General features: G+C 36.7%; 5 protein-coding genes across 5 annotated transcripts; 3 read left to right on the top strand and 2 right to left on the bottom strand.

Annotated features, from left to right (window-relative positions):
* Positions 1-502: 502 nt before the first annotated feature.
* LOC142518921 (purple acid phosphatase-like) lies at positions 503-4,352 on the top strand. The gene is made up of 8 exons (XM_075621783.1): positions 503-1,039; positions 1,519-1,719; positions 1,864-1,975; positions 2,582-2,811; positions 3,021-3,159; positions 3,345-3,565; positions 3,798-3,919; positions 4,023-4,352. The coding sequence occupies exons 1-8, from the start codon at positions 848-850 to the stop codon at positions 4,222-4,224; spliced, it is 1,419 nt and encodes a 472-aa protein (XP_075477898.1). The 5' UTR covers positions 503-847; the 3' UTR covers positions 4,225-4,352.
* A 1,191-nt stretch (positions 4,353-5,543) lies between these two features.
* On the top strand, positions 5,544-9,864 carry LOC142519085 (uncharacterized). Its single transcript, XM_075621987.1, has 12 exons — positions 5,544-6,016; positions 6,722-6,831; positions 7,067-7,136; positions 7,438-7,582; positions 7,672-7,809; positions 8,293-8,432; positions 8,523-8,570; positions 8,753-8,863; positions 8,949-9,130; positions 9,206-9,327; positions 9,448-9,524; positions 9,619-9,864. Exons 1-12 carry the CDS (start codon positions 5,807-5,809, stop codon positions 9,727-9,729), a joined length of 1,464 nt encoding a protein of 487 aa, XP_075478102.1. The 5' UTR covers positions 5,544-5,806; the 3' UTR covers positions 9,730-9,864.
* A 1,517-nt stretch (positions 9,865-11,381) lies between these two features.
* LOC142518196 (chromatin remodeling protein SHL-like) lies at positions 11,382-15,881 on the bottom strand. The gene is made up of 5 exons (XM_075620914.1): positions 15,703-15,881; positions 15,137-15,482; positions 14,122-14,190; positions 12,207-12,342; positions 11,382-11,775 (listed from the first exon to the last, which is right to left on the bottom strand). The coding sequence occupies exons 1-5, from the start codon at positions 15,773-15,775 to the stop codon at positions 11,749-11,751; spliced, it is 651 nt and encodes a 216-aa protein (XP_075477029.1). The 5' UTR covers positions 15,776-15,881; the 3' UTR covers positions 11,382-11,748.
* Positions 15,882-17,029: 1,148 nt separating this feature from the next.
* LOC142518071 (putative receptor-like protein kinase At2g21480) lies at positions 17,030-20,350 on the bottom strand. Its single transcript, XM_075620692.1, has 2 exons — positions 19,277-20,350; positions 17,030-18,961 (listed from the first exon to the last, which is right to left on the bottom strand). Exons 1-2 carry the CDS (start codon positions 20,213-20,215, stop codon positions 17,252-17,254), a joined length of 2,649 nt encoding a protein of 882 aa, XP_075476807.1. The 5' UTR covers positions 20,216-20,350; the 3' UTR covers positions 17,030-17,251.
* A 1,094-nt stretch (positions 20,351-21,444) lies between these two features.
* Positions 21,445-24,870, top strand: LOC142518072 (26S proteasome regulatory subunit S10B homolog B-like). The gene is made up of 10 exons (XM_075620693.1): positions 21,445-21,618; positions 22,345-22,464; positions 22,725-22,861; positions 22,954-23,115; positions 23,196-23,282; positions 23,379-23,465; positions 23,564-23,701; positions 23,806-23,997; positions 24,086-24,184; positions 24,545-24,870. The coding sequence occupies exons 1-10, from the start codon at positions 21,516-21,518 to the stop codon at positions 24,617-24,619; spliced, it is 1,200 nt and encodes a 399-aa protein (XP_075476808.1). The 5' UTR covers positions 21,445-21,515; the 3' UTR covers positions 24,620-24,870.
* Positions 24,871-25,462: the final 592 nt, after the last annotated feature.

The raw sequence follows: 25,462 nt of genomic DNA, 5'->3' as shown, positions 1-25,462 counted from the left end.
CCGGCATACTGGCTATGTATTCCCACCTTGTAAGAAATCCAATAAATAAACATGATTCCGTTCAAAAAAATAAATAAACATGATTTTTTTTATAGTACAGATTACAAGTAATTCCTTTTTTATAAGAAAATCCTACGTATATATCAATATAGCATATGAAAATATTAGTATATGATAAATTATGAGCACCCTAGGAATCCACTAAGGGGTTGGTTTAGGGTTTGCAAACACAAATCACAAAATTCTCTCAACAAAGTTAACAATGCAAGTAAAAAAAAGCAGTAATGCGATTGTTCTACGAAAATTCTACGCATACAATACAAGAAGTGATCGAATTTTAAGCTTCGGATTTCCTTAAATCTTATGATTTTGAACATGGAGAGGTTAACTCCATATGAAGCATAATCTAGTTCGCGAGATGCGTTGTCTGTATGGACATGAGACCTTAAAATTTCCGCTTAAAATAGTGTTCAACGTCGGCCTTTTCGCCCAGGGAAAAAAAAGATAGGATGTCCAACAGAAAGCAGCCTTTCCAATGAAAGATTGCATCTTTTTCTTCGAAATTTTGTCGCAACTCGAGAAACAAATTTCCACGCTTCCCAAGATCAGAAGCCCATTAAATGGTTCCCCTTTATCGCTCAAACGAAAAAAAATTCTTCACTCTTCGTCACACTAATTAATATCAATCTATCTACAATTTGTTTGAAAGTGGAAACTAATATTCTTCAAAAACAAAAAAAATACAGAAAATTTTTATTAATTCTTCGTACTCGTACTACCACCCGAATGCAGTTCACTTGAAGAAGAGAGGTGTTTGTGTTTCGGGTATGCGCACAAGGACAAGAAGATGGGTAGTCATGTGCCGAGAACAGGGATTCGTTGTTTGATTTCGGTGCTGATTGCTGCTGTTCTGAATGCAGCGGTGCTGTGCAATGGAGGCGATACGAGCAGTTTCGTGAGAAAAGTTGAGAAAAGTGGCGATATGCCGCTTGATAGCGATGTATTCGCGGTGCCTCCTGGCTATAACGCGCCTCAACAGGTTTCTGCGCACCATGCTCAACTTTTTCTTGTTCTGCCTTTCCTATTTATCTTGTTTTTAGTGTTCCCATTTATTATTTTTATTGTGTTTCTTGGATCTAGGAATTATAGCGAAAAAGACTGCTGTAAAGTTTTTATTTTATTAATTATTACTGCATCACGAGAAAAAAGTCTTGATTTTTATGCATATTTTAAGACTCTGTTGGTGTTGTTTTGTGGTAATATATATCAAGCATTCCCAGCTTGTTCATCTTTAATAGCAGAAAATAAATTACAATATTAAAAATCTTCAACTGCTAGATCATGAATTTCTTATACTTTATGGTAAAATCTTGATTTATAAAGATGCTTTCGAGGTGGACAAGTTTTCTTGTCACAATTGCTACTGGTATCGAATCCACCCACGAACTTTTCGAAGCAGCTCGGATGTATCATGTATGATTGAACGTGTGTATGCTGTTATTTTGTTATTATTATAAGGTGCATATAACACAAGGAGATCATGAAGGAAAAGCAGTGATTATATCGTGGGTTACGGTGGATGAATCTGGTTCAAACAGTGTTCATTACTGGGCTGAAAACAGTAAGCATAAGAAAAAAGCGAAGGGAATTGCAACAAGTTACAAGTTCTATAATTATACTTCAGGATACAACCATCATTGCGTCGTTAAGAATTTGAAGGTAAATTTCTTAAATTGTTTTGTTTTCTCGTGAACAACGTTCCTTTTCTTTTAACTAAAGTAATGTTATATATGTTCTCTAATTAGATTCGAAATTGTGGCAGAATTTGACATGAAGTTTTTACTTTCGATGGTTTTATGGCAGCATAACACCAAATATTACTATGTGGTTGGTATCGGGCACACATCACGAATGTTCTGGTTCACGACTCCTCCCAAAGTTGGCCCTGATGTTCCTTACACTTTTGGTCTGATAGGTATTGATGTTTTTTCAAGTCTTATTAGCAGATTATGGTTCTTAAATAATTGATGCTGTAATCAATGAAAGATTCTTTGCCTTTGCTGAATTTTTTTTTTAAAGCCAAGAGTTTTTCATTTGAGATAGGTGACTGCAGTAATCGCCTCCTTCCAAATACAAAGTCAGCATGACCATTTTGATCATGGCAATGCGCCGTATTTTGTTAGTTTATTCAACCTTTTACCTTATTTTTGGTCTTGAATTAATTTTTTAAAGAAAATCTTGAAATGCACTCAAAGTAAGATTGTTGACCACTTGAAATGGCATTTGTTTGGCTTCACATTGAATGACACAGTGATGCACATTGTCTAAGCTTGAGCTATTGCACCATTTGAATTATGTAGGTTATAATGTAATCACGGGTTATAACTTTTAAAACTTGGCCGTATGATTACACTACCTAAAATTACTTAAACTAGTCAACAATCATAGTGATGAGGAAAACACTAGATGTGATCAAAATGTAAGTTTGCAAGTTGAAAAGACTAGTGTTTTGGTGTTTGATTAAATGTTGATTTTAATGCACACAACTCAATATATCAATTGAGCGTTTTGTTTGTTGTAGGCGACCTTGGCCAGACTTATGACTCCAACTCGACACTTACTCATTATGAGCAAGATCCAGCTAAGGGACAAACCGTGTTGTTTGTTGGAGACCTCTCTTATGCAGATACCTATCCTTATCATGACAACGTGAGATGGGATACATGGGGAAGATTTGTTGAAAGAAGTGTTGCCTATCAACCTTGGATTTGGACAGCCGGAAATCATGAACTTGACTTTGATCCGGAAATTGTGAGTACCGTGAAATTGGTTGTTTCATGAATGATATGAACTCCTTTAGATGACTACTTGTTTTTGTACTTCAAGACTCATATTCTACATTCTATTTTCAGTGTGTGTGTGTGTGTGTGTGTGGAGAACATGAGATGAAGTGGGATTTGTACCAGATTTATTTGATTTCCATTGTAAAATTGATGAAAGACGGTGGTTTTTTATCGCAGGGTGAAACAGAACCATTCAAACCTTATACCCATCGTTACCACGTTCCTCACAAAGCATCATATAGTACATCTCCATTTTGGTACTCTATCAAGAAAGCTTCAGCACATATCATAGTTTTGTCATCATATTCAGCATATGGTAAGGAATTGTCATTCAGAGACCCAACGATGATGAACCTGGGCAGTATCCCCCATCAAATTTTTGGGTTCACCCCGAGCTCATCATCATTAAATATCATTCTATCTCTCCATGATGGTCGTTTGCTTTACACGATTAGACCAGAAAACATTTAGAATTGTGTAAAATATACTATTTCTTTTTAGGCAAATACACTCCTCAATACATGTGGCTCGAGGCCGAGCTACCAAAAGTTAACAGAAGTGAAACACCGTGGCTGATTGTTCTTACACACTCTCCATGGTACAACAGCTACAACTATCACTTTATGGAAGGAGAAACGATGAGAGTTTTGTATGAACCATGGTTTGTTCAATACAAAGTTGATGTCGTTTTTGCGGGTCATGTTCATGCATATGAACGCTCTGTACGTATACTCACCCTGTACTTTTATCGTTCTCTATATACAAATATTGATCGTGCTAGTGAGTCTGCCGAGTTTTGAGTTCTACAATGTGCCATATATACAGAATCTTATAATTTGTCCTGTGATTTTATAAGAACTGGAAGAATTTTCAGCAAATAAGATTGTTTGTGACATGAGCTCTATCTATTCTTTCTTCCTAATTGTATCATATGTTGCATTGTTTACATGACAGGAACGCGTGTCGAATATTGCATACGACATCGTGAATGGTTTATGTACCCCAGTGAGTGACCAGTCTGCCCCTGTATACATAACCATTGGTGATGGAGGGAATATTGAGGGCCTAGCCAATAAGTAAGAAGACTATATCAATACGTACACCCTCTCAGGTTCAATCATACATGATTTGCAGAAGAACTTTCGATTACAGATGATATATTTGTCATTCTATTTTCAGCATGACTGAACCACAGCCTAAGTACTCGGCGTTTAGAGAAGCAAGCTTTGGCCACGCGATATTTGATATAAAGAACAGAACCCATGCTCATTTCAGTTGGCATCGGAATCAGGATGGATACGCGGTACAAGCCGACGCCATGTGGTTTTACAACAGGTACTGGCACAGGATTGATGATTCTACAAGAACCATGAAATCTTGATAGTTTTTGGGTTTTATGTGATATTTGGTCGATGGGAACCTGTTGTGCAATTTTAGCGATGAGGATTGTGTGATGATACACATAAAAGGCAAAAAAAGTTGATGAAATTACCATATTTAAATTTCTTATATTTTCCTAAATGGTCCCTCAATAAATTACCATCGTTTTCGAATTTTTTGAAATTAAAATTGTCTAATTAATAATATATCATCAGTTCTAATATTTAAAATTAATACAATAAACTAATATTGTATATGTTTATATTATCTTATTGGAAAATATCTTATTGAAAAAAAAAACAAGTTCTAAAATGCGTGACAACGACTAATGTTCACGATCAAGCTTCAAGTTTTACAAATTTAAATGAGTTTAGCATGAGTTTAAGTGAGTTTAATACGAGATTATATGTGAAAAATTGTTTGTAGTTTTTATTAATAATTTTATTTATATCAAGTCTATTAATAGATTAAATAACATATTAACATACATATTTTAAAAATGTAAAAACTTGTGTGAGACGGTCTCACGAGTCATATTTTGTTATACATATATCTTATTTGGGTCATCTATGAAAAATTATTAGTTTTTATGCTAAGAGTATTATTTTTTACTGTGAATATCGGTAGAGTTGACCCGTTTCACAGATAAATATTCGTAAGACCGTCTCACAAAAGACCTACTCTGGGCAAAAACTTGTGTAAGACGGTCTCACGGGTCGTATTTTGTGAGACAGATATCTTATTTGGGTTATCCATGGAAAAATATTACTTTTTATGCTACGAGTATTGCTTTTTATTGTGAATATCGGTAGGGTTGACCGGTCTCACAGATAAAGATTTGTGAGACCGTTTCACGAGAGACGTACTCTTAAATGAGAGTCTGACTACGAATCTATACTATTTTATTAAGTTTGAGACACTTGGAGTAACTAACTTTGGTGTCATGGTCTGTTTTAATAATTATATATATTAATAAAATGTTAAAATTTTAATGTAAGTTATATATAGTTCAGCGGAAATAATTATTATTTTTTGGGTTTTAGGTTATATGTTCAATTCTCACTGAGGTCATTTTTTTATTATTTTATTTTTCAATTTATATATCAAAATTACACTGTAATCTCACTATTTTTTATAATTATATTTTGATCCTCATTTAAATATAAATCAGATGAATTATAAAAAATATTATGTAACGCGTGCGTCGATGCACTAATATATACAAACAATATGGCATTCGGAAAAGAATTAAAAAAAACTACTATTTATAACATGAGGGCATGTAGTTTATTATTTGTGATGGTCGCTCGCGTTATAAGTAGTCATGACTCAATGACATGTTAGAGTTGAGTTGAAAACTGGAAATCTAGCCAAGAGAATTATCTCCGTACGAATTTTAAAGCGCGCGGTGCAACCCCGGTCGAAGATCAAAGGCTGCAACCGAAGAACTGTCAAATCGCCAATTTTCTTCCCTGATTCTGCAATTGAATTTCCTCCATCATCAATCAAGCACACAAATCATAATTATAATCTCCATCAACTGATTGATGAAGAATAGTATTTGAGAACGAAGCTTAATTACAATGGCCGATCCTACGGTCACCAGAAACTCGCCGGAAGTGGTAGACCAGAGATCCGGAAACAATGAAAAGAGTAAAGAAGAAATGATTTTGGATCCGGAATTGTTCAGTTGTTTGCTTCAACCATCTCCTCCTGACTCTGATCCCAATTACATCGGAATTCGCCGTTTACTCCTCCATCAAAAGGCTAAATCCGGCGTTTTCGGCCGCAAGGTATGCTTCTAATCTAGATTTTTTTTGTGTGTGTGTGTATCTCTAAATAAGTATAAATGCCAAAAAAAAAAAAATCCTGTATCTATTTGGAATTAGATGTTTTGATTGGATATCGTGAGAGATTGTTGTTGGAGCTGTGTTGACCAAAATGCGTTTCATTTTTCGCAAATTACAGCATAAATTGCTATCTTTAGCATATTGTTCCAATTAGATAAGAGTTTAAATTTGGCCGTAGTTGTGTCTGATTCGTTTGAGTGTGGAAGATAACAAGCGAAAAAGGTAAAAACTACGTATCGAAAACATGCACACAGATCAGTTTGTTAAGATTCATAGTTGAATGAAGTGTATGCTGGAAACTGATCCTCTAGGGGGCTAATAATTCAGGGTATTACTGGTTCTTGGGGCTTCCTACTTGCTGTCTATCCAGCTTGATATTATAAACAGATCGTGTGAAAGCGCTCGTAATTTTCTAAATGGGATCAAGGCGATATCGTAATCTAGAATTCTAATAACCATGTTATAACTTACAGTATTGCTCATTGAGTGAATCTATGCTTTAAACTTATTTCAATGGAAGGAAAAATAGAATAATCGAATTTTCATATTTTATATACAACTTTTTGTTTGTTGCTTTGTGTGTATAAAAGTTATTTTTGTGAATAAATTCTTTACACCATGAGTAAATGCTGGAGTTGGTTGTTGTAGGACTGGAGATGTAATGGAAAAGGTTATGTCGCCTACCGTAATTTTATTAATAGGCCAAGAAATTGGGACAGCGTGCAGACACCAAGTCACCCGAGCACTCCAGGAGATAGGTATGAAAAATCCGACTTGATTTAGGTACACACTAAGTTTTCACCGAATGAGTGTTAACTTGTGTTTGCTCGCCATTGTTAATACCACGCAATGTCAGTATTTTTGTGTTTGAACTTTTAGTTAAATGTTGTTAATAAGTTTATGACCATGCTTCATTCTTCATGTATGGTTATTGTTTAAGTTTTTCTTCCATACGACTCTCACATCAGGTTAATTTACTGGTTGATGCATCAGCGGACGATGGATATCATCTCCCCCGTCTCTATCCCATGTGTTTGATGTGAGCAGCTGGAGTATTAGCAGGGTACGGGACATTCATCTATTGAGTCATTTCAGTCTTTCCTATGCTTCTGCATCAAGATTTTTAGTAAAATCAGTAATAGATCATCGGAAGTTCATTAGTCACCATGCAATTTTTTAGTAAAATCAGTAATAGATCATTGGAAGTTCATCAGCCACCATGCTTCAGACGCTAAAAATCATGCCTGGGGCCAAGTATTAGACTAAATGAAGAGAAGTTAACTTAGTTGCTTATCAGTAGCCTCCTTTATTTGGTTCTATCTTATCAACATTGTTATGTCAGTTTTACTGTCCATTATTTCCAGGATCTTCGAAGTTCTAGTCAAGCGTTGAGTCACAGCACAAGTTTTAGTTCTAATGCAAGTGATATAGAGCACCCAAGGAAAAAGGGTGAACCTGCATATTCATTTGTAGGAATGCACTGCATATTTGACCAATGCAAGGCCATGGGTAATAATTCTAAGAGAGCAAATATTCTATTTTCTAATGCTTATTTTCATAGCTGAAATGTCTTTAAGAACACAGTTTAAATTTCACAGTTACGGTCATAAAGTTCGGGCATATGAGTTCTGATCTGCTTGCTTACGGAGCATCAGATGGAAGCTTGACTGTATGCACTGTCTCGACGCCACCATCAGTTCTGCATCAGTTAACAGGGCATACAAAAGATGTCACAGGTTGGATTAACTGGTACTGACTATATGATCTTGCTATACTTCTGTGCTGTTTTTTTCCTTCTGGGTTTGTCACAAATGCTTCGGGAGCTTCTATAAAAATCACATACATTATATTTTACAGTACATTATATTTTACAGTGTTAAACTTTAAGATAGAGGAAATAAAGAAAATCTGAAAATCAGCGTGCAATCAAATGTATTGTGCTAGGATACACGGATGTTGGTCGTTTTACCTTGCTTCAACTATTATAGAGAAAAGTGGCTGATTTATTTTATTTATCTATAAATTAAATAAGAATTTATGGTTTGAGTTGGCCTGGGCTAGATAAGTTGTATTGATACTTTTATCGTGGTGCAACTATGGTAGGCTGATTCTTGCTAGCTGAGTTAAGTTATTTACATATGATATTCTATCAACATTTCTACTTTAAAGTTGCCAAGTGTTCTCGCATTATTTGGATCTGAAGTGTATACCTTGTTCAGATTTTGATTTCTCGGCAAACAATCAGTATATCACTTCTTCGTCAATTGATAAAACTGTACGAGTATGGGATACGTCAAAAGGGCTTTGCATGAGGGTGATTTATGGAATTTCTTCACAGCTATGTATTCGCTTTCATCCTGTAAGTACACGATAATATTATCTATTTCAATGTTTTCGCTACTAGCAGATTCCAAAATATCCAACAATTATTACTATTTAATTCGTGCAGATGAACAATAATTTCCTCTCTGTTGGCAACTCAAATAAAGAGATCACGGTAATGTTGTGTTAGTTTCACTTTGTTTTTTCTTGTCTGTTTTTAGATTTCACATCCATGGTTGCAAAATTTTGGAAAAAGTTTAGGCCTCACAATGTTGGGGAGTAAAGTAGCACTTTTTGTTGCATTTTATTTCCATCGGATAATTCTATTTTTTGTATTACCACATTCTGGCATTCTAGGTGTTCAACTTTAGCACTGGCAGAATGATCAATAAATCAAATTTTGACAGTGAGGTTACCGCTATGGATCATGACCACACGGGTCAACTTATCTTCTGTGGTGATGCTCTGGTACGGTGGTACACCATCAGCTAGGGTGATTTTATACTGCAAATAACCTTTTTTAAGACACGCCCTTCTTCAACTGATTCTACAGGGATGTGTTTACACGGTTACAATGAATTCGCGTACTGGTGTTCTATCCCGGTCTCACCGCTATCGAAGCAGTGGCAAGCAAAAGTCCCCAGTCACTACCGTTCAGTACCGAACGTTTTCTTTGCTCGCAAATGGTCCAGTATTACTGACTTTTTCTCGAGATGGAAGTTTATCTTTCTTCAGGTTAAAATATTTTCCAGAATTCACAATCTAATTTTAGAATCTCGTTTTTGCTTGAACAATTTTTTGTTTCTGCAGTGTGTCTTTGGAGATACAGGGATATTTGACCCTCCGCTGTGCGCTGAAATTGTCAGCTCGTTTGCATAGTATTCGCGCCTCTTTCTGCCCTTTGCTTTCCCTCGAAAAAGGAGAATATATAGGTACAAATGCATACATGCTTACACTTGATGTTACATTATCTTGACATACTTAAGTGTAATTGACGATTAATACCGAATTAACCTTTCTGATTCCTGAGATTGATCTGTACAACATTGTAGTTGCTGGAAGTGAGGATACTAATGTCTACTTCTACGATTTAACTCGACCAAGGCACGCATGTGTTAACAAATTACAGGTTTTTTTTACCATATTCTAGATTTTACGGTTTTTAAACCAACACGCATACATACATACATACATACATATTGATGATTAATTCAAAATTTCAGGGTCATGGTTACCCAGCTATAGGCGTTGCTTGGAATCACGGGGATAATTTATTAGCTTCTTCTGATTTTGGCGGCACTGTGATTGTATGGAAGAGAGCTAAGACAAGTTAAAAGGAAGTTATCGATTCTTTTTCTTTTGTAATCACGTCGATGTTTGCTAATATTAAAAAAATTATGTAGCAGAAAATCTCCTACCTCTATAGTCAAAAGTGGAATTAATGAAAGATCAGATATAGGGATGTAAATGAATCAAACCGTTTGAGAGGGATATTCGGAGTTCGGCTCGATAAAAAGCTCGTTTAAGCTTGTTTATTAATCATATCAAACCAAGCTTAAGTTCGATTTCGAGCTCGAAAAATTAATCAAACCAAGCTAAAACTTGAGGATATTCGGCTCGTGAGCTCACAAACATGTTAGATAATAGGCTCGCGAGCTCGAACTCAAGCTCGGCTTATTTAGGTGGCTTGTAAACTCGAGCTCGACTCGTTTAGGTGGCTCGTAAGCTCGAACTTGGCTCATTGTTGAGTTGAAAAATAAGAATATTAGTATTAATGTCAATGGAAGGAATTGAAGTATTAAATGAGTGGAATTATCGCATTGTTATTTATATAGTGATATCAGTATATGACGAATATTTATTATCTGGATGCTAGATGTATTATTTTGGGATGTTCAATAATACACTGAGTTTATGTTTTTTTTAATTGTTATTTTTGTCGTTTTGGTTATTTATGAATGAATGTATATGTTATCTTTAATTTAAAATTAGATCATAGATATATTTACTTTTTAACAAGCTCAAACTCGAGCTCAATTATATGCCACAAGCTAAAAAACGAGTCGAGCTTAAGCCAGACTTGTTAAAACATGATAAACGAGTTATTAATGAATCAAGCTCGAGCTCGACTTGATTAACATGATAAACGAGCTTTTAACGAGCCGAGCTCGAGTTTTTCTCGAGTTTAGTAATTTCAAGACAAACCGAGCTCGAGCCTGATAATAGAAGTTCGAAGCGGAGCTCGAGTCTCAAACAATCTTAAACGAGTCAAGCTCAAGCTCAAGTTTGATACTGTTTGATTTCGTTTGGATCGTTTATATCTCTAATCACGGATAACAAATTATTATTTGAGTATTAAAATTTAACTCGAATGAAGATGACAAATTAAGTTGTTTGTATAATTTATAAGCACTGTTTCTTTTTGTTTCTGGAATTTAGTGCATATGTTATTGCGAATAATCACCGTTGGTAACAGTCTTTGTGATTCCATTTTGACCCTTTTTTGGTTCTCCCCTCTTGATTTGGTACTAAAATATGGAGAAGGCAGGCGAAGAGAGTGTACTATAATGGATGGGGCTAAACTGGGAGGATTTTTTAAATAATTGCACATAAATTTCTTATGGGTTGCCAATCGATCCATTGGGTCTACCGTCAAACATCTTTCGCTTGCATTTTCGCGTAATCATGAACAGTGCTTGTCATATCGGAAGACGTCGATTATGAGAACAATCTAATTATTTTTAAAATGTTAATTTTGACACTTGAGACAGCCCCCAGTCATTTTATCAAAATACGTTGGTACACCTCAGAACTATGCTCACTGATTTCTGTGTTGAGTTCATATATCCATTCTTGAAAATTTGCTCTATACAAAAATAAATAACAAGAATTCACGTAAATAAAATAAAGGGAACGAGAAATCAATACCAGATATAAAATTCGATATTTGCAAACCCTAAATTCTGAAACTTGGAAGATAAACATGAAAAAAACCCTAAATATCCATAAATATACACGCGCTGTTCATTGCCTGTATAAACAACTAATACATAGAAACAACAAATCACCAAGCATACTACACAACACAGACCCCTTCATCTATGACTTCATTGGAGTTGAAAGTTGAAATAAAAAGAGAAATAAGACGAAAAAAAGGGAGGGGGAGGGGGGGGGGGGGGGGGGGGGGGAGAGAGAGAGAGAGAGAGAGAGAGGATCATATCTACATAACATACTTACACTTAACCAAACACATCCTCAAGGTTTAACCGTCTTCCTAACAAGATAGAGACACGTTGTCACTGCTGACTTGGTGTTTGTTTGCATCCTACGGGAACATACAGGTTCATATAATATCACCTCCGGCGGCGTTTTGTATCTACCTGGAAAACCCAAATTGACATATATTTGAAAATGCAGAAAACCTAAATGCAATTATCAATACAAGATTCGAGGATCTAAGCATGTGTTGCTATGGGTGAGCAGATGTCTGTCCGGGAAAAAGTAATATAGATATTATCAACTTCAAAGATTAAAATATTTCACGCCTACATAATCTAAATGATCTTGCAATTAACATGGAATGCTTTTTAACTTGAAATCATCCCAAAATGTATTTTACTGGCAAGACGAGGTAGTGTCATCTTTAAGTGCAACAACAGATAATCCTCATCTGTTTCAGTCCAGGTCGTACCCTTAAGTTTAACTATTCGTAATTGCTGAGATTGATCAATGTCGTGAATACTGTTATTTAACTGAATTTTTTTAACAAGAGTTACAAGGGGATCAAAGATTGCAGCAGTGACTGAGTTACCTTTGCATCAGCATGTCTAGTAGAAACATGAGAGTTATGTAATTTCTTCTGATCCTCGGATGAACAGTTATGACAGAAAAAGTGGTCAAGTCTTTTGGCTTCATCAGGCGTCATGTCTATACAAATTGGATGGAACCTGAACAAGATCAAGAATGCTTATTTCACTTCCATGTATGAAGGTTTTTGGTTCAAGAATCCACTACGCACAATGTTCAGTGTAGGATTAGAAGCATTAACAGAATGCCAGCATCCATATTGACGCAGCAAGATTTACAATCAATTGATCGAACCTCTCAACCCACTCACTAAATTCGAAACAAGTTTTGGCACCCGCCGCATAGGTTTTTATTGTTATAGTCCATGGCATTAAATATCTAATGTTAAGACCAAATTCTTTCCCTCAGCAAATATGGTAACATTTTACGTTCTCCATTCAGTTGGCAACTAAGATAGCTCTAACTAAACCGGGTTGTAGCATGCTCTTAAAGTAAAAAAAATTAAGCATTTCCATTTCAGCCAATTCCTAATTTAACACCTCCGGCATGAGACCACGGAGAAATATTCGAGCCTTCTTATGAGGCAAAACAATAAATCGTAAAAGAAACACTGTGTTTAATCCATTACCTGATAGGATCCCAAGAATTGCTTAGGATCATCACATGGCCTCGATAATTTTACCCCTCTGTAATCCTACATATAGTCTGCAAATTTTTAAAACCAGCTTTTCGTCCCGTGCAATCCGATCCCAAGTTCAGAAGTCATAAACAGGAATCACAATAGTAAGCAACAGAAATTATATTTGTTACTTAATCGGGTGCGTCCTGTTTCTACATATATGCGGGATGGATCTTCCTTGTGGACAAGGATGCAGAGGTAGCATTCTAGAATGTATTACATCAATACAATTTGTTGCGTGCTTTCAAGTTACATCCTCACCATAAAGTAGCACTATTTATGTTTTATTCATGTTAAAAACTGTTGGATTCCTCATGGAGCTGCCAAGGATTTATTTGTGCGGGTAGTATATTTAAACAGTCAAGCATATGTATTCTTTCATTTTATTTTTTTTACATTATGAAATGGGATGTCACACAACATAAGTGTCTGTGAATTAGGAAAGGCATACTTATCAGGAACAAGCCGGAATAATTGTCGCTCAACCACAATTTATTAAAAAGCTGAGAATAAAGTGACAAAACAAATTTCAAAATGAACAAACTAGAGTGACATCCGACGATCATAGGAAAAGTACCACAACAAAACTGGATAATCAAAAATTGCAATGCCAACCAAAATTTGAATGCCCGAGAAAGTCATTCAGAAAGTGAATTCTTAAAAAAAGAGACAAAACCTGAATAATTGGAAATAAAGTAAATGACCTTACACAACAGAGAGCTTCATCAAAACAGGTGTAAGAGAGTCTTACCTATGAAGTTCGAGAACGGTCAACTTGAATTTTTCGTGCCTAAACTAAGACCAAGGAAAAACATTACTGAAACCCATGGTACATACAAGTTTCTACCGGTGCATATACAACAAACACTAACACGTGTGTCTCGCTTTGGAAACATTTAAATACAAATACAACCTGCCATACAGTTATGGAGAAGACTCAATCCGTAAACCAAATTCCAGGAGAGGAACCAGCATAGCAGAACAACATACCAGTTTTATATGAACTGCTGCTTATCCAAAATAGTGTAACCTTACAGAAATGCATACAACATAGTTTTTAGCTCGACACAATAGAACAGAAGCTAAAACGAGTAGAATGTGACACTAAAATCTTAAGGAAGATCCACAGAATATTGTTGTATTACGAATCTCTCCACAGCATGAAGCAGATCAGATATTACAATACAAGTGCATGCCAAATAACCAACATAAATTGATTTTGGGGTGTATGTGGACTCACCAATCACTGCATTCTTCACACTGAACCATAAGATCGTCAGGATTGTAAGGCATCTCACATTTACAGTAGCTGCAGCCATTTAACGACATGGAAAATTAAATAAAACAATGCAAAAACCTTAGCCACGGATCAATAACTAAAACTAACATACTAGAAACCAAAATGCTACCTTATTTAGTGCAAAAAGGAAAGCAAATATTGCAGTCCACCAACATAAGACACAAACTGAAGTTCCAACATTTATTTGTCACATGCGAAACAGAAAAGAATTGGCTAGCCACAGACAAGGAGTGATAGTCAAGCTTCATACATGCCAACAACCATCTTGCATTTCAGCTGAGGCAAAACTTAACAGCATTCCAGTACCTAATCAACGTCTTTCTATTAAAAAGCTCGTAACCCAGTATTCCCCAAAAGGCGAAATCAACGTTTTTACTCACGGTACAATTGAACTTAGCAACACAAAGCCACAATTTTAGACACAGGTAAAGATTGGAGGTGCTGAAGCGTCCTAATTGCTCGAGTGAAGTATATTCAGTTACTCAATTCAATTAAAATTAATCAGTAAACTTTATAAATTTATCTCTTCCCAGTTAACACTCCGGTTTCTGTTCCATCAAGAGTTTTCACACCAGAAAATGGTTAAAAGCAGCCAAAAAATGGGACACTTTCAGACCAATAAGAATCTTTATTAAAATAAGGTGATGACTAAAGCATGGATTTAGAATCAAGCCAGAAATATTATAGCTTCTCAACAAATATATATATATATATATATACTCATTTAAAGCAGGTATATTTCAAAATATCTAAAACTTCCCCTACTGTTGTATTAGGTGATGACATAAATTTTAAAAACAACTACATAAATTCCAATGTCAATTCTAAAATACTAGTGATATTGATTGATTCACATATCCTTCAAAGTCCAAATTTACATAAAATTCACCAGGAACCCCTTGAATACAACAGTTCAACTCAGGCAAAACAGGATGTACTCCAAGAATAAACCTACACTGCAACTCTGTCGGGATTGAAGGCACCAGTAGAAGAATTGTACTCGAAACGGCTGAAGAAATCATCATTCCCAACGGCATCAAGCTTAGTGTAGCTCTTGAAGCTGTGCACCGTGCACTTCCCCTCAACAGTATCGACGCTCTGATAATCAAAGTGATCAGACAAGAACACCTCTTTTAAGCTGTGAAATTGCCGCCGGCCTCCGATAGACTCCTCCGGCCGGTAATACCACCTCACATAGATCCTCACATTCGCGCCGCGGCTGTCCGCCTCGATCCTCTCCACACGCGCGACGTACGACGGCTTTGACGAGTCCGAAGGCCTCATTAAAACACAGTCTCCAGCTGGACAAACAAAAAAATAACCGTACAGGTCAGTAACACCAAATTCGACCTCACAAATTTAGGTAGAAAAACAACAGAGCTAACAACTTGCGATTCGAGAAACAAATCGAACTGATCGATTAACAAACAGCTCTAATTTGAAATTGAACGAAACAGACAGATAAGCAGCTCAGCTAAGACCAAATTCAGATAAGAATTTGAGGAGTATTATAAAACTAACGGCGAATAGTTTTCCCGATGTGCTTTACAGTGATGGAATCAAGAGTACGGCGCGCAGATTTGGGTTTAGCCATGTCCGATGCGGCGGAGAAGTGGTGGAGGAGAGAGTGTGTACATGTAAAGAAGATTGCCGAGGTAGAACAGATAGAACGCCGCTTTTAATTCTATTTTAATGTAATTGAAAAATGTTTTAATGCTTCGCTCATTAGATTAATTCAACGGTGGCGATTGATTTATGGGTTTCGACGTTGATTTCCGGTAAGGGTAAATTTGAAAATTGAAAGAAGTTTGGAGGTGAATTTGGGACAAAATTCAAAATTGTACGGAGCATGCCTGATTGGATATATTATGATACAATGGGATTAATTTCAACCTGCCTTTTTTTTCTTCTCTCATGTTTACCCTATTTTAAATTATTATTTTTTATATAAAAAATAAATTTATATAAAAAAATAAATTTTATATTTTATTTATCTAGCAACATATATGTTTTTTTTATGAAGCAAATACCCGCCAACATATTCAATCTTAGAAAATTAGACAATTTTAACATCGTTTATTTGTCATATCAGATTGTGTAAATGAAATATCTTGAATTATGAGTCCACTCGGATTTAGACTGTGTTTGCAATCATTAAAAAATGATTCTTGATTTTTTATTTTAAAAAATCAGTCTGGTGTGTTTTTTAAATTCAAAATATGTGTTAGCTACTGTTTAATTTAGTTGAAATTAAGGTAATGTTTAAAGAAGAACTTATTTTAAATACTTCCAACCTTCTAACAATTGAAAATGTTTGGAAATTGTACGTAGAACTTGAGAAACACTTAAATAAGCTCTTGCAGAGTTGGTAGGACGTTGATTCTATTTCTACCAGAATAATTATGATAAAAAGTTGGTCTTAGAATAGCTTGTTTATCAAACAATACTCACTTCTGACTTTTAGTTTTTTTCACTATTGTTTTCAAACTCTATTCTCTTCTAATTTTTCTTCATTTCTCAAAAATCTATACATTCAATAGGTTTTTTTTTAAAAAAAAAACAAGTTGTTTGTTGTCAACGCTCCATTAATAATTGACAAATACTTGTGTGCGACGGTCTCACGGGTCGTATTTTGTGAGACGGATCTCTTATTTTGGTCATCTATGAAAAAATATTATTTTTTATGCTAAAAGTATTACTTTTCATTGTGAATATCGGTAGAATTGACTCGTCTCACAGATAAAGATTCGTGATATTGTCTCACAAGAGGTTTACTCTTAATAATTACCAAGATTTTTTTAGTAAACCAATTAATGAAAATCAACAATTATGACAAATGAAATCCGTGTTTACAATCGTTTGATCTTTTATTCTTTTACGTAGACATTCAAACAATTATACTATAATTTCTGGTAAATATTACATAAAGTGGTGATACATACACCAAAACAAAGATGTGTGCTTATGGAACACAAATGGATGATGCAAGATTATTGGTTCTAAACAATTTTTGCATCAAACCATTTTATTTTATTTTATTTTTTTGCAATCCATCGGTTGGACAGGTGATTTAACGGCCATTGAGTGCAGCAAATTGGGCAAACATTGCAGTTCCGGAATGTTCCTCGATGACTTGAACTTCAGCAGAGCTTTTTCCATCCTGCGGTGTAGAAATTGGCCTATTATCCGAGGCAGGAACAGCTGGAGGAGTAGGCATGACGACAGGAGGAGAAGGCGGGCTCGAAAACACCCTATTTTCTTCGCCATTGTTACCCTGTGACCAGTTTTCTTGCAGCTGCAAAGCGTACTCCAGGTTCCACAGCACATCCCCCATAGTAGGCCTGTCCACCCCGTATTCGGCTAAACATTTCTCCGCTGCCTCAGCAAGTTTATTCATTGACTCGGGGTTGATATGACCAACCAATGTTGGATCGATGATCTTCTCTAATAGCCCTTTTCTCTTCCACTGCATCGCCCATTCTGCCAAGTTCACTTGCTCTCTGGGTAAGGCAGGGTCGATGGCGGGACGTGTGCATAAAGCTTCCAAGAGGACGACACCGAATGAGTACACATCTGATTTATCCGTAAGTTGCTGCTTCCGGAAGTACTCAGGGTCCAAATACCCGAAGCTACCCTTCACCGCCGTGCTGACGTGTGTTTGCTCAGTGTTCACGTCCTTGGACAGCCCAAAATCAGCCATCTTGGCGATGAAGTTGTCGTCTAACAAAATATTGGTTGTTTTCACATCGCGGTGAATGATCCCTTGTGCGGCACCAGTGTGAAGGTAATGTAGCCCCCTAGCTGCCCCAATACAGATTTCGAGCCTCTGTTTCCACGATATAGGGGGCAAGTTCTTACCGTACAGGTGGTCTCTGAATGGTCCATTCGACATGAACTCGTACACGAGAATCATCTCCGAGTTTTCGTCGCAATAACCAATCAACGAGACCAGATGACGATGCCTTAGTTTCGAAAGCATCTGAATCTCAGTCTGGAACTCGTTGAGCCCTTGCTCCGATTGTGGGTTGCCTCGTTTCACCGCTACTTTCGTGCGATCGTCGATCACTCCAAGATAAACGTTCCCGAATCCTCCAACGCCTATAATTGCGCTGGGATCCCAATTCTTGGTGGCTTCTTGCAACTCATAGAATGAGAAGTACCTGCCTAAACCAGTAGTAGACGAAAAAAACTGGCTTTTTCGAGACCCCAAAGAAGTCTTGCTGCTCGACATAAAGCTTGTATCCCCTGCATGAACTGGTAGCAACCAAGAGGAGAAACTGTTCCTTTTCTGCCAATCTTGAGGTCTTTTTTGCCATTTCACAGCCATTGCACCCAATCCAACGAACGCACCAAACATCATGGCAAATCCAACGGCTGCCACTGTCCCTTTAACTTGGCTATTACCATCTGCCTTCTCCCCATTGACACCAAATTCTCCATCAAGACTTCCAACAGAATTGTTCATCTTCAAGATCTCTAGACCATTGAGAAGGGCGTTTTTGGTACCGGCGTTTTCCCCCATCGGGCCTACTTGAACTGTCAATGGGTCGAAACCCGTGACCATGGATGAGTTCAGGACAAAATCGGCATAATAGGCTGCTGTTAATCCGCCTGCTTCGGTGGATAAATCGAGCCCCGTTATACTCGGCTTACCGTTGATATACACATTAAAGTATAGGTCATTTGGAGATTTGCTCACTATGTCTGCAAAGTGTAATCGAACGAGATATTGGAACGAAGTATCAATGCTCATTTTCCATGTGATGTTGAAATTAGGAACCTGGATATGAAATTTTTGTCAGATGCAAGAAAACTAATGCAATTTTTTGTACTGTTTTCTAAAATTTATTCTTCATTGCCAAATGAAGAATTTTCTCAAAAATGAATTTTTACCATTATAAATTTCTCAACATCATCGTCAAACACACATCTGATTCAACTTTTCTACACCTTCCATAAGTTATTTTACGACATTTGATAATCGAATATATTGAATTTTACAAAATTATGTTATTTCTTGAAACGTGGATTGAAATATTTTTCTAACTATTTAAAGAGAAAAATTTGTTATCGCAAGAAAATCAGCGTCACTCACCTGAACATTGGCGTCGGCCATTTGGGTCGCGGTGGCGTAAACCACCGGCGGCGCAATTAGCGGTGACTCACCATCAGGATACGTTATCACGCTCGGGTCCACAGATACGTCGCTCCCCACGACTTTCGGCTCCAGGTACGGCTCATCCGAGTCCCACGTTCTTCCTAACGTGTCGTTTTGAGCCGTGATCACGGGGCCGCCGACATTGAGTCGATACACCGTTTGATATGCGTTTTTCATAAGCCCCGAGTAATCGCCTTTTGGAGATACGGCGGTGGCGAGATCGCCGAGCAAAATATCCGGCGCTGAAACGAACTCTATAGCGTTGATGTAAGCCAAGCCGCCTTGAGATGGCTCGAAGGTTAGAGAGAACCTTTCCGTGGTTACATTGACGAGGAATTCTCTGAATTCCCACGTTTGATTTTCGGGGAGCTTGAATTCGTGAATGAGTACGAGGTTGTTGCTGGTTTTTACTTGGAATTTTGCGTTTTGCAGGTCCTTTTCGTTGTTCGGGACGGGGGCGAAGTGGAGCCGGACCCAATGCCAGCCGGGCCGTGAGGCATGGAAAGTGTAGGTAGCTTCGGTCTCAAAAACTTTGGCGGAGAGGTAAATCGGTGATGGGGCTGCCGGGAAAGCTGTGGCGGGCGCGGAAACTTGGACATCGAGGCCATTGTAGGATAAGTAGTTGCTGGTTTCTTGATCGCCGAGGAAAACACGTTTCCCGGGAAGGGTTGTGGCGGCGGAGCTGCCGCAGTCGAGGAGGTAATTGTCCGGTGGGGTGAACGAGTCTGATTTTGCAGGGGCGTTGATTCTTGCGGCGTGAGTTGAGACGACACCGTTTGACACGAAGGTTGAAAGAACCAGGAGGATTGCCACGGCGGAAGACAGTGGCTGGTGGCGGAGATAGGCGATACACCGCCGTGGATATGTGTTTTCCATATCTGCAGCTGCCCTCCTGGGAGGATGAAATTTTCTGAGGGATGACTATGGAAGAATGTGGGAGAAAGATATAGGCATTGTGTTGATTCTGAACCTTTTTTTTGTTATTATTTTTCTATTTTTTTTTTTTTTGAAGAAATTAATGTTCACTTCGAACTCATTTTGTGATGTCCAATGTTGTCGGATGATTGTGGGGTAGAGGGAGGCTTCGTTTGAGCTTTTGGTGCCTATTTTTGGCAACAAATATTGGAAGGTTGGAGGAGTGTATGTCGAGTTAAATCACTTTTTATTCGAACAATGACTAGTCAATTATCACCTATTCATTCTCCTCTTATCCTTCCATGGATTCTCTGATTCAAAATTTGAATTAACTTTATATTATACTGTAAGTAGGTCTCTTGTGAGACGGTTTCACGAATTTTTATTTGTGAGACGGGTACTCTATCGATATTCACAATAAAAAATAATACTCTTAGCATAAAAAGTAATATTTTTTCATGGATGATCCAAATAATATATCAAATTAAACATGTCATTGATCATATTCATTTTTAGATCCATCAAAATAAATTCACTTGTAAAAACACATGGATAAATTCACTTGTAAAAACACATGGATCCACATTTTTTAATTCATATAAACTTTACACAAATTTAATACAATACGTCAATTATCTCGTATTACATCAACATTGTCTAATATCAGTCAAATACTGATAAAATAAAATTTATAAAACATCGAAACAACTATTAAAATCAAATTTGGACTACTTAGATCAAAATACAAAATAAGTCCACTTACACGACCAATATTACCACACATATTCGTGACATTAAATATGTGATGCTCATGTAGTTCAACTTAATTAGATTTAGGTAAAAACTTGTGTGAGACGGTCTCACGAGTCGTATTTTGTGAGATGAATCTCTTATTTGGGTAATCCATGAAAAAGTATTACTTTTTATTGTGAATAACGGTAGGGTTAACACATCTCACAGATAAAAATTCGTGAGACCATCTCACAAGACCTACTCTTAGATTTAACACTACTGCTTTTGTTAGTCGGTATTTGGGTCATCTTGGTCGATCTAAGGCCCACGTAGGACAATGCTCTTATTTAGATGGTCAAGTCCAATTTTTAAATTGGGCTATATAATGGGCTTCATCAAATGTAGGCCCAAATCTCCATAATTCAACAGTACAAAACTGCACCTTTACGTGCACAGCAAGCTGAATCATCTGCTGCTCACCACAGGAGACAGTTTGTTTACCCGAACAGGAAGAAAGAAGAGAGCTGCAATGGCAAGCGAGAGCGACGAAGGAGGCCGCCGTAAATTGGCGATAGCGGATTATCGGAAAAAGCTTCTTCATCATAAAGAACTCGAAGGCCGCGTTCGATCCGGTTTTTTTCTCTTAAAACCTAATTTGCTACGTTTTTTTTAGTAATTTAACATCATTTCGTTCGGGTAGAGCTGATTTTTTATTGATTTATTTGGCATTGTGCTATTATGAAATTGTTAAGAGATGTTTGTTTGATATATTTTTTTTTATTTAAAGAGAGTTTTCCTGCAATCTAATGTTGTGGTGTTTGGGTTTATTTTCAATAACATGAATCTAGCTACATTCAGTTCAGTGCGTTTTAGGGTTTTTATTTTGAATCGTGAATTTACTGGTTTGAGGTTTAAGATTTTACGTTTTATACTGGTTATGGAATCTGGTTATATGATGCTGCTGAGCTAGATTGAGGTTTTTCACTCATTAGTCATGAAACTTAGATCTGTAATCGTAGTTCATTTGTGTAATCTCTACCTGCATTGAGATTTTTTTACTAGTGTGGCCAACTACTTCCTTGGCTTTCCAGGAGCAAGCTTTGTCATTACTAGATTAAAATGTCATATTCACTTGTTGATGAGACTGGTTGGCTTTGGGTGATAGGAGTGTTGATCCCATCTGTATATATTCGGTACTTCATACAGTTAGAGTTTCATAGCTCTCAGTTTATGAGAGTAGTACTTCATTACTTACGATAGATCAGACGACTAGCTTCGCAAGTTTTTGCCTTATCTTGTTTTTTATTGAAGATTGTTTACAAAAAACAGTGGCTAAATGACTGTTGTCATTACTGTAGTACGGGATAATTTGAGATCTACAAAGAAGGAATATGCTAAAACAGAAGATGATTTGAAGTCACTCCAGAGTGTCGGGCAGATCATAGGCGAAGTTCTGAGGCCTTTGGACAATGAACGCTGTATGGGGTCTCTTTCTTTTATTCTAATTTTTGGAAATCGTCGTCACTTTTGAATTTTATTGTGACAGCACAATATCGTTCCATCTTTTTGATGTTTTTCACCAATTTGTTGGTAATTCGATAATAATTACAAATGGTTCTTACATCACAGTTTGCTCCTGATTTTGACCGATTCTTTTCGTTTATCAGGATATTTTGGGCTTTTTTTTCGTTATTTTCTTATTTGGACTGCACATAGACATTGTTTGTTATCTGTTCAGTGATCGTGAAAGCCAGCAGCGGACCAAGGTATGTGGTGGGCTGCCGCAATAAGGTTGATAAAGAGAAACTTACAGCAGGCACAAGGGTTGTTCTTGATATGACCACACTCACAATCATGCGAGCGCTTCCTCGTGAGGTACATGGATGTGCTATATACAAGTTCTTGGTTTTGGCTGGCTGCTGGCTATGTTTCAGGTTGATTAGTCAACTCAACTTTGTGCGACTCAGGTTGATCCAGTTGTATATAATATGCTTCATGAAGATCCTGGAAATGTGAGTTATTCTGCTGTGGGTGGTCTTTCAGATCAAATTCGAGAACTAAGAGAATCTATAGAATTACCTTTAATGAACCCTGAACTATTCCTTAGGGTTGGCATTAAACCTCCCAAGGTAACTATTTATTGTCACGCTGTGGATGAATTTCATGTTTATTTGGTTTTTGAGTTCATCAATCACATGGATATTTTCAGGGTGTACTTCTGTATGGACCTCCTGGAACTGGAAAGACATTGTTGGCCAGAGCGATTGCTAGCAACATAGATGCTAATTTCTTAAAGGTGAGAACATAGTGTTCTCTCATACAGTCATACTATGCTTATCTTCAACCTTTTGTTATCTTGGAAATTTGAAATCATAAAGTTGTACTTATTCAGGTTGTATCAAGTGCAATAATTGACAAGTATATTGGTGAGAGCGCAAGATTGATTAGGGAAATGTTTGGTTATGCCCGTGAACATCAGGTGAAGATTTGATTCAGTTCCAACTTTTGGCTTTTATTTAGGAGTTTGATTAACCAAATTTGATCCACGTAAAAGATGATCGCTTCCTTCATATGTAGCCATGCATTATTTTTATGGATGAGATTGATGCCATTGGTGGGCGTCGTTTCAGTGAAGGGACAAGTGCTGACCGTGAGATTCAAAGGACACTTATGGAATTGCTGAACCAGCTTGATGGTTTTGATCAGCTTGGAAAGGTTTAGTTTGATATTGACCTTAGAAGCAAGTTTATTCGGTTTCACTTCATTGCTACTTGAGAAAACCAAAGGTAACCATTGACATTCTTGAATGACATGTGCAGGTTAAAATGATAATGGCGACAAACAGACCTGATGTTCTGGACCCTGCACTTCTTCGTCCTGGCCGATTGGATCGGAAAATTGAAATCCCATTGCCCAATGAGCAGTCGAGAATGGAAATTCTCAAGATCCATGCAGCTGGGATAGCAAAACATGGAGAAATAGATTATGAGGCTGTTGTGAAACTAGCTGAGGTAAGCTAAGGATGTGCTGATATAATCTTTTTTTCTATTTTTTCTGAATATTTTCAACATACGCTATATTATTGACCTGTTGCTCCAGGGTTTCAATGGAGCTGATCTTCGTAACATTTGCACTGAAGCTGGGATGTCAGCAATACGTGCAGAGCGCGATTATGTCATCCATGAAGATTTCATGAAGGTAAAAACACCTCAATTTGAAATATGAAAATAAATTGTACGCAATTATATAGCCTTTTAATTGACTAAAAATCTCTCATGCAAGTGGAATTCATCATTTCTATACCTATTTAAGCTTTTTGTGACGCCTTTTTGGTTTTTCCTAAAATATCCTATCCTCCCATTTTATATTAGTTCACAATTTTTATTTATTTCAACTTTTTTCTCAACTATAGCTTCTCTTGTTTTTTATCCCCTAAAGTTTGGGTTCCGAAAGATGAAAAACTCCCCGTAGTAGGATGTGTTGGTCACTATTTTGCATTCATGAGTTCTGCATTCATCATTCGTACAGTGTGTTTATTACTATGCTTCTATGTTTCAGGCTGTGAGGAAACTGAATGAAGCTAAGAAGCTTGAATCAAGTGCGCACTACAACACTGATTTTGGTAAAGAGTAGGAGCACGAAGGAGACTCTTTAACTGGTATCATCGCTCCAGCTGTGCTCTATACCAACTGCTTTGCGGAATATCTTTCGCTGAAAACTGACTTGCAACCGGATACTTGATCTTTAAAATGAATGGTTTCCTGGATCTATGTACCTCCCATTAATTTACCTGGTGCATCTTCATTCATTCTTATTTACAGTGGATTGTTTTAAGCTACCAAAATGCTTTTGGAAGGTATTGTGGGATCATTTCATCTTGAGAATTATCGTGTGCTGAGAAACCTTAATGGTCAGAGAATCAACAAGTAGCTAATATTCTCTAATTACACACAGCAAACAAGATTGATTTAGGTGGAAATGGTGCAGATGCAATCGTTGCTGATAGGGAAAACTCACAAGACTTGTGATCGTATGAAGGTCGGGTTGGTAGAGCAATCAATTATTTTCGCAGGCTATTCGTCATTATTAATATTTATGAATCGAACATCGAAGATTAACAAGAATTGGAGAATGAAATATATGTATTCTCGTTGTCAGAGAAGAAGACAAAAGTTGAATACAATTTATGTACAGATGACTATTATAAATACTAAGAATGATCCTACATGTACATCAATTTGTTCAAGACAAAAAATTCAATATAAAAATTTATTTTGTCAAAATCTCATTATTTATTGAATATAAAATTTCGCGATATAACAGTAAAATCTCGCGATATAATGAATATAAATATAGTTGGATATATTGCTTGTACCTTTAGCATTCTTCTGAATACTAGTGCATTGACACACGCGTTGCGTGCTTGTATAATATTTTTTATAATTTATTTGATTTATATTTAAATGAGGATCAAAA

The sequence above is a fragment of the Primulina tabacum genome, chromosome 11 (genome assembly GCF_025594145.1).
Source record: "Primulina tabacum isolate GXHZ01 chromosome 11, ASM2559414v2, whole genome shotgun sequence".
Classification (NCBI taxonomy): domain Eukaryota; kingdom Viridiplantae; phylum Streptophyta; class Magnoliopsida; order Lamiales; family Gesneriaceae; genus Primulina; species Primulina tabacum.
Note: the sequence above shows the minus strand (reverse complement) of the source record. Positions and strands in the feature narration are given on the sequence as shown.

Coding starts and splice junctions, on each gene's coding strand:
- LOC142518921 (XM_075621783.1), top strand. CDS start 848: ATGGGTAGTCATGTGCCGAGAACAGGGATTCGTTGTTTGATTTCGGTG. Junction 3,160..3,344: donor GTCATCATATTCAGCATATG/GTAAGGAATTGT, acceptor ATTTCTTTTTAG/GCAAATACACTCCTCAATAC. Junction 3,920..4,022: donor ATTGAGGGCCTAGCCAATAA/GTAAGAAGACTA, acceptor TTCTATTTTCAG/CATGACTGAACCACAGCCTA.
- LOC142519085 (XM_075621987.1), top strand. CDS start 5,807: ATGGCCGATCCTACGGTCACCAGAAACTCGCCGGAAGTGGTAGACCAG. Junction 8,433..8,522: donor TATGTATTCGCTTTCATCCT/GTAAGTACACGA, acceptor TAATTCGTGCAG/ATGAACAATAATTTCCTCTC. Junction 9,328..9,447: donor CGAAAAAGGAGAATATATAG/GTACAAATGCAT, acceptor ACAACATTGTAG/TTGCTGGAAGTGAGGATACT.
- LOC142518196 (XM_075620914.1), bottom strand. CDS start 15,775: ATGGCTAAACCCAAATCTGCGCGCCGTACTCTTGATTCCATCACTGTA. Junction 14,191..15,136: donor AATCCCGACAGAGTTGCAGT/GTAGGTTTATTC, acceptor AAATGGCTGCAG/CTACTGTAAATGTGAGATGC. Junction 12,343..14,121: donor TGTGAAGAATGCAGTGATTG/GTGAGTCCACAT, acceptor GATCTTGTTCAG/GTTCCATCCAATTTGTATAG.
- LOC142518071 (XM_075620692.1), bottom strand. CDS start 20,215: ATGGAAAACACATATCCACGGCGGTGTATCGCCTATCTCCGCCACCAG. Junction 18,962..19,276: donor TGGCCGACGCCAATGTTCAG/GTGAGTGACGCT, acceptor TTTCATATCCAG/GTTCCTAATTTCAACATCAC.
- LOC142518072 (XM_075620693.1), top strand. CDS start 21,516: ATGGCAAGCGAGAGCGACGAAGGAGGCCGCCGTAAATTGGCGATAGCG. Junction 22,465..22,724: donor GCCTTTGGACAATGAACGCT/GTATGGGGTCTC, acceptor TTATCTGTTCAG/TGATCGTGAAAGCCAGCAGC. Junction 23,116..23,195: donor TTGGCATTAAACCTCCCAAG/GTAACTATTTAT, acceptor GGATATTTTCAG/GGTGTACTTCTGTATGGACC.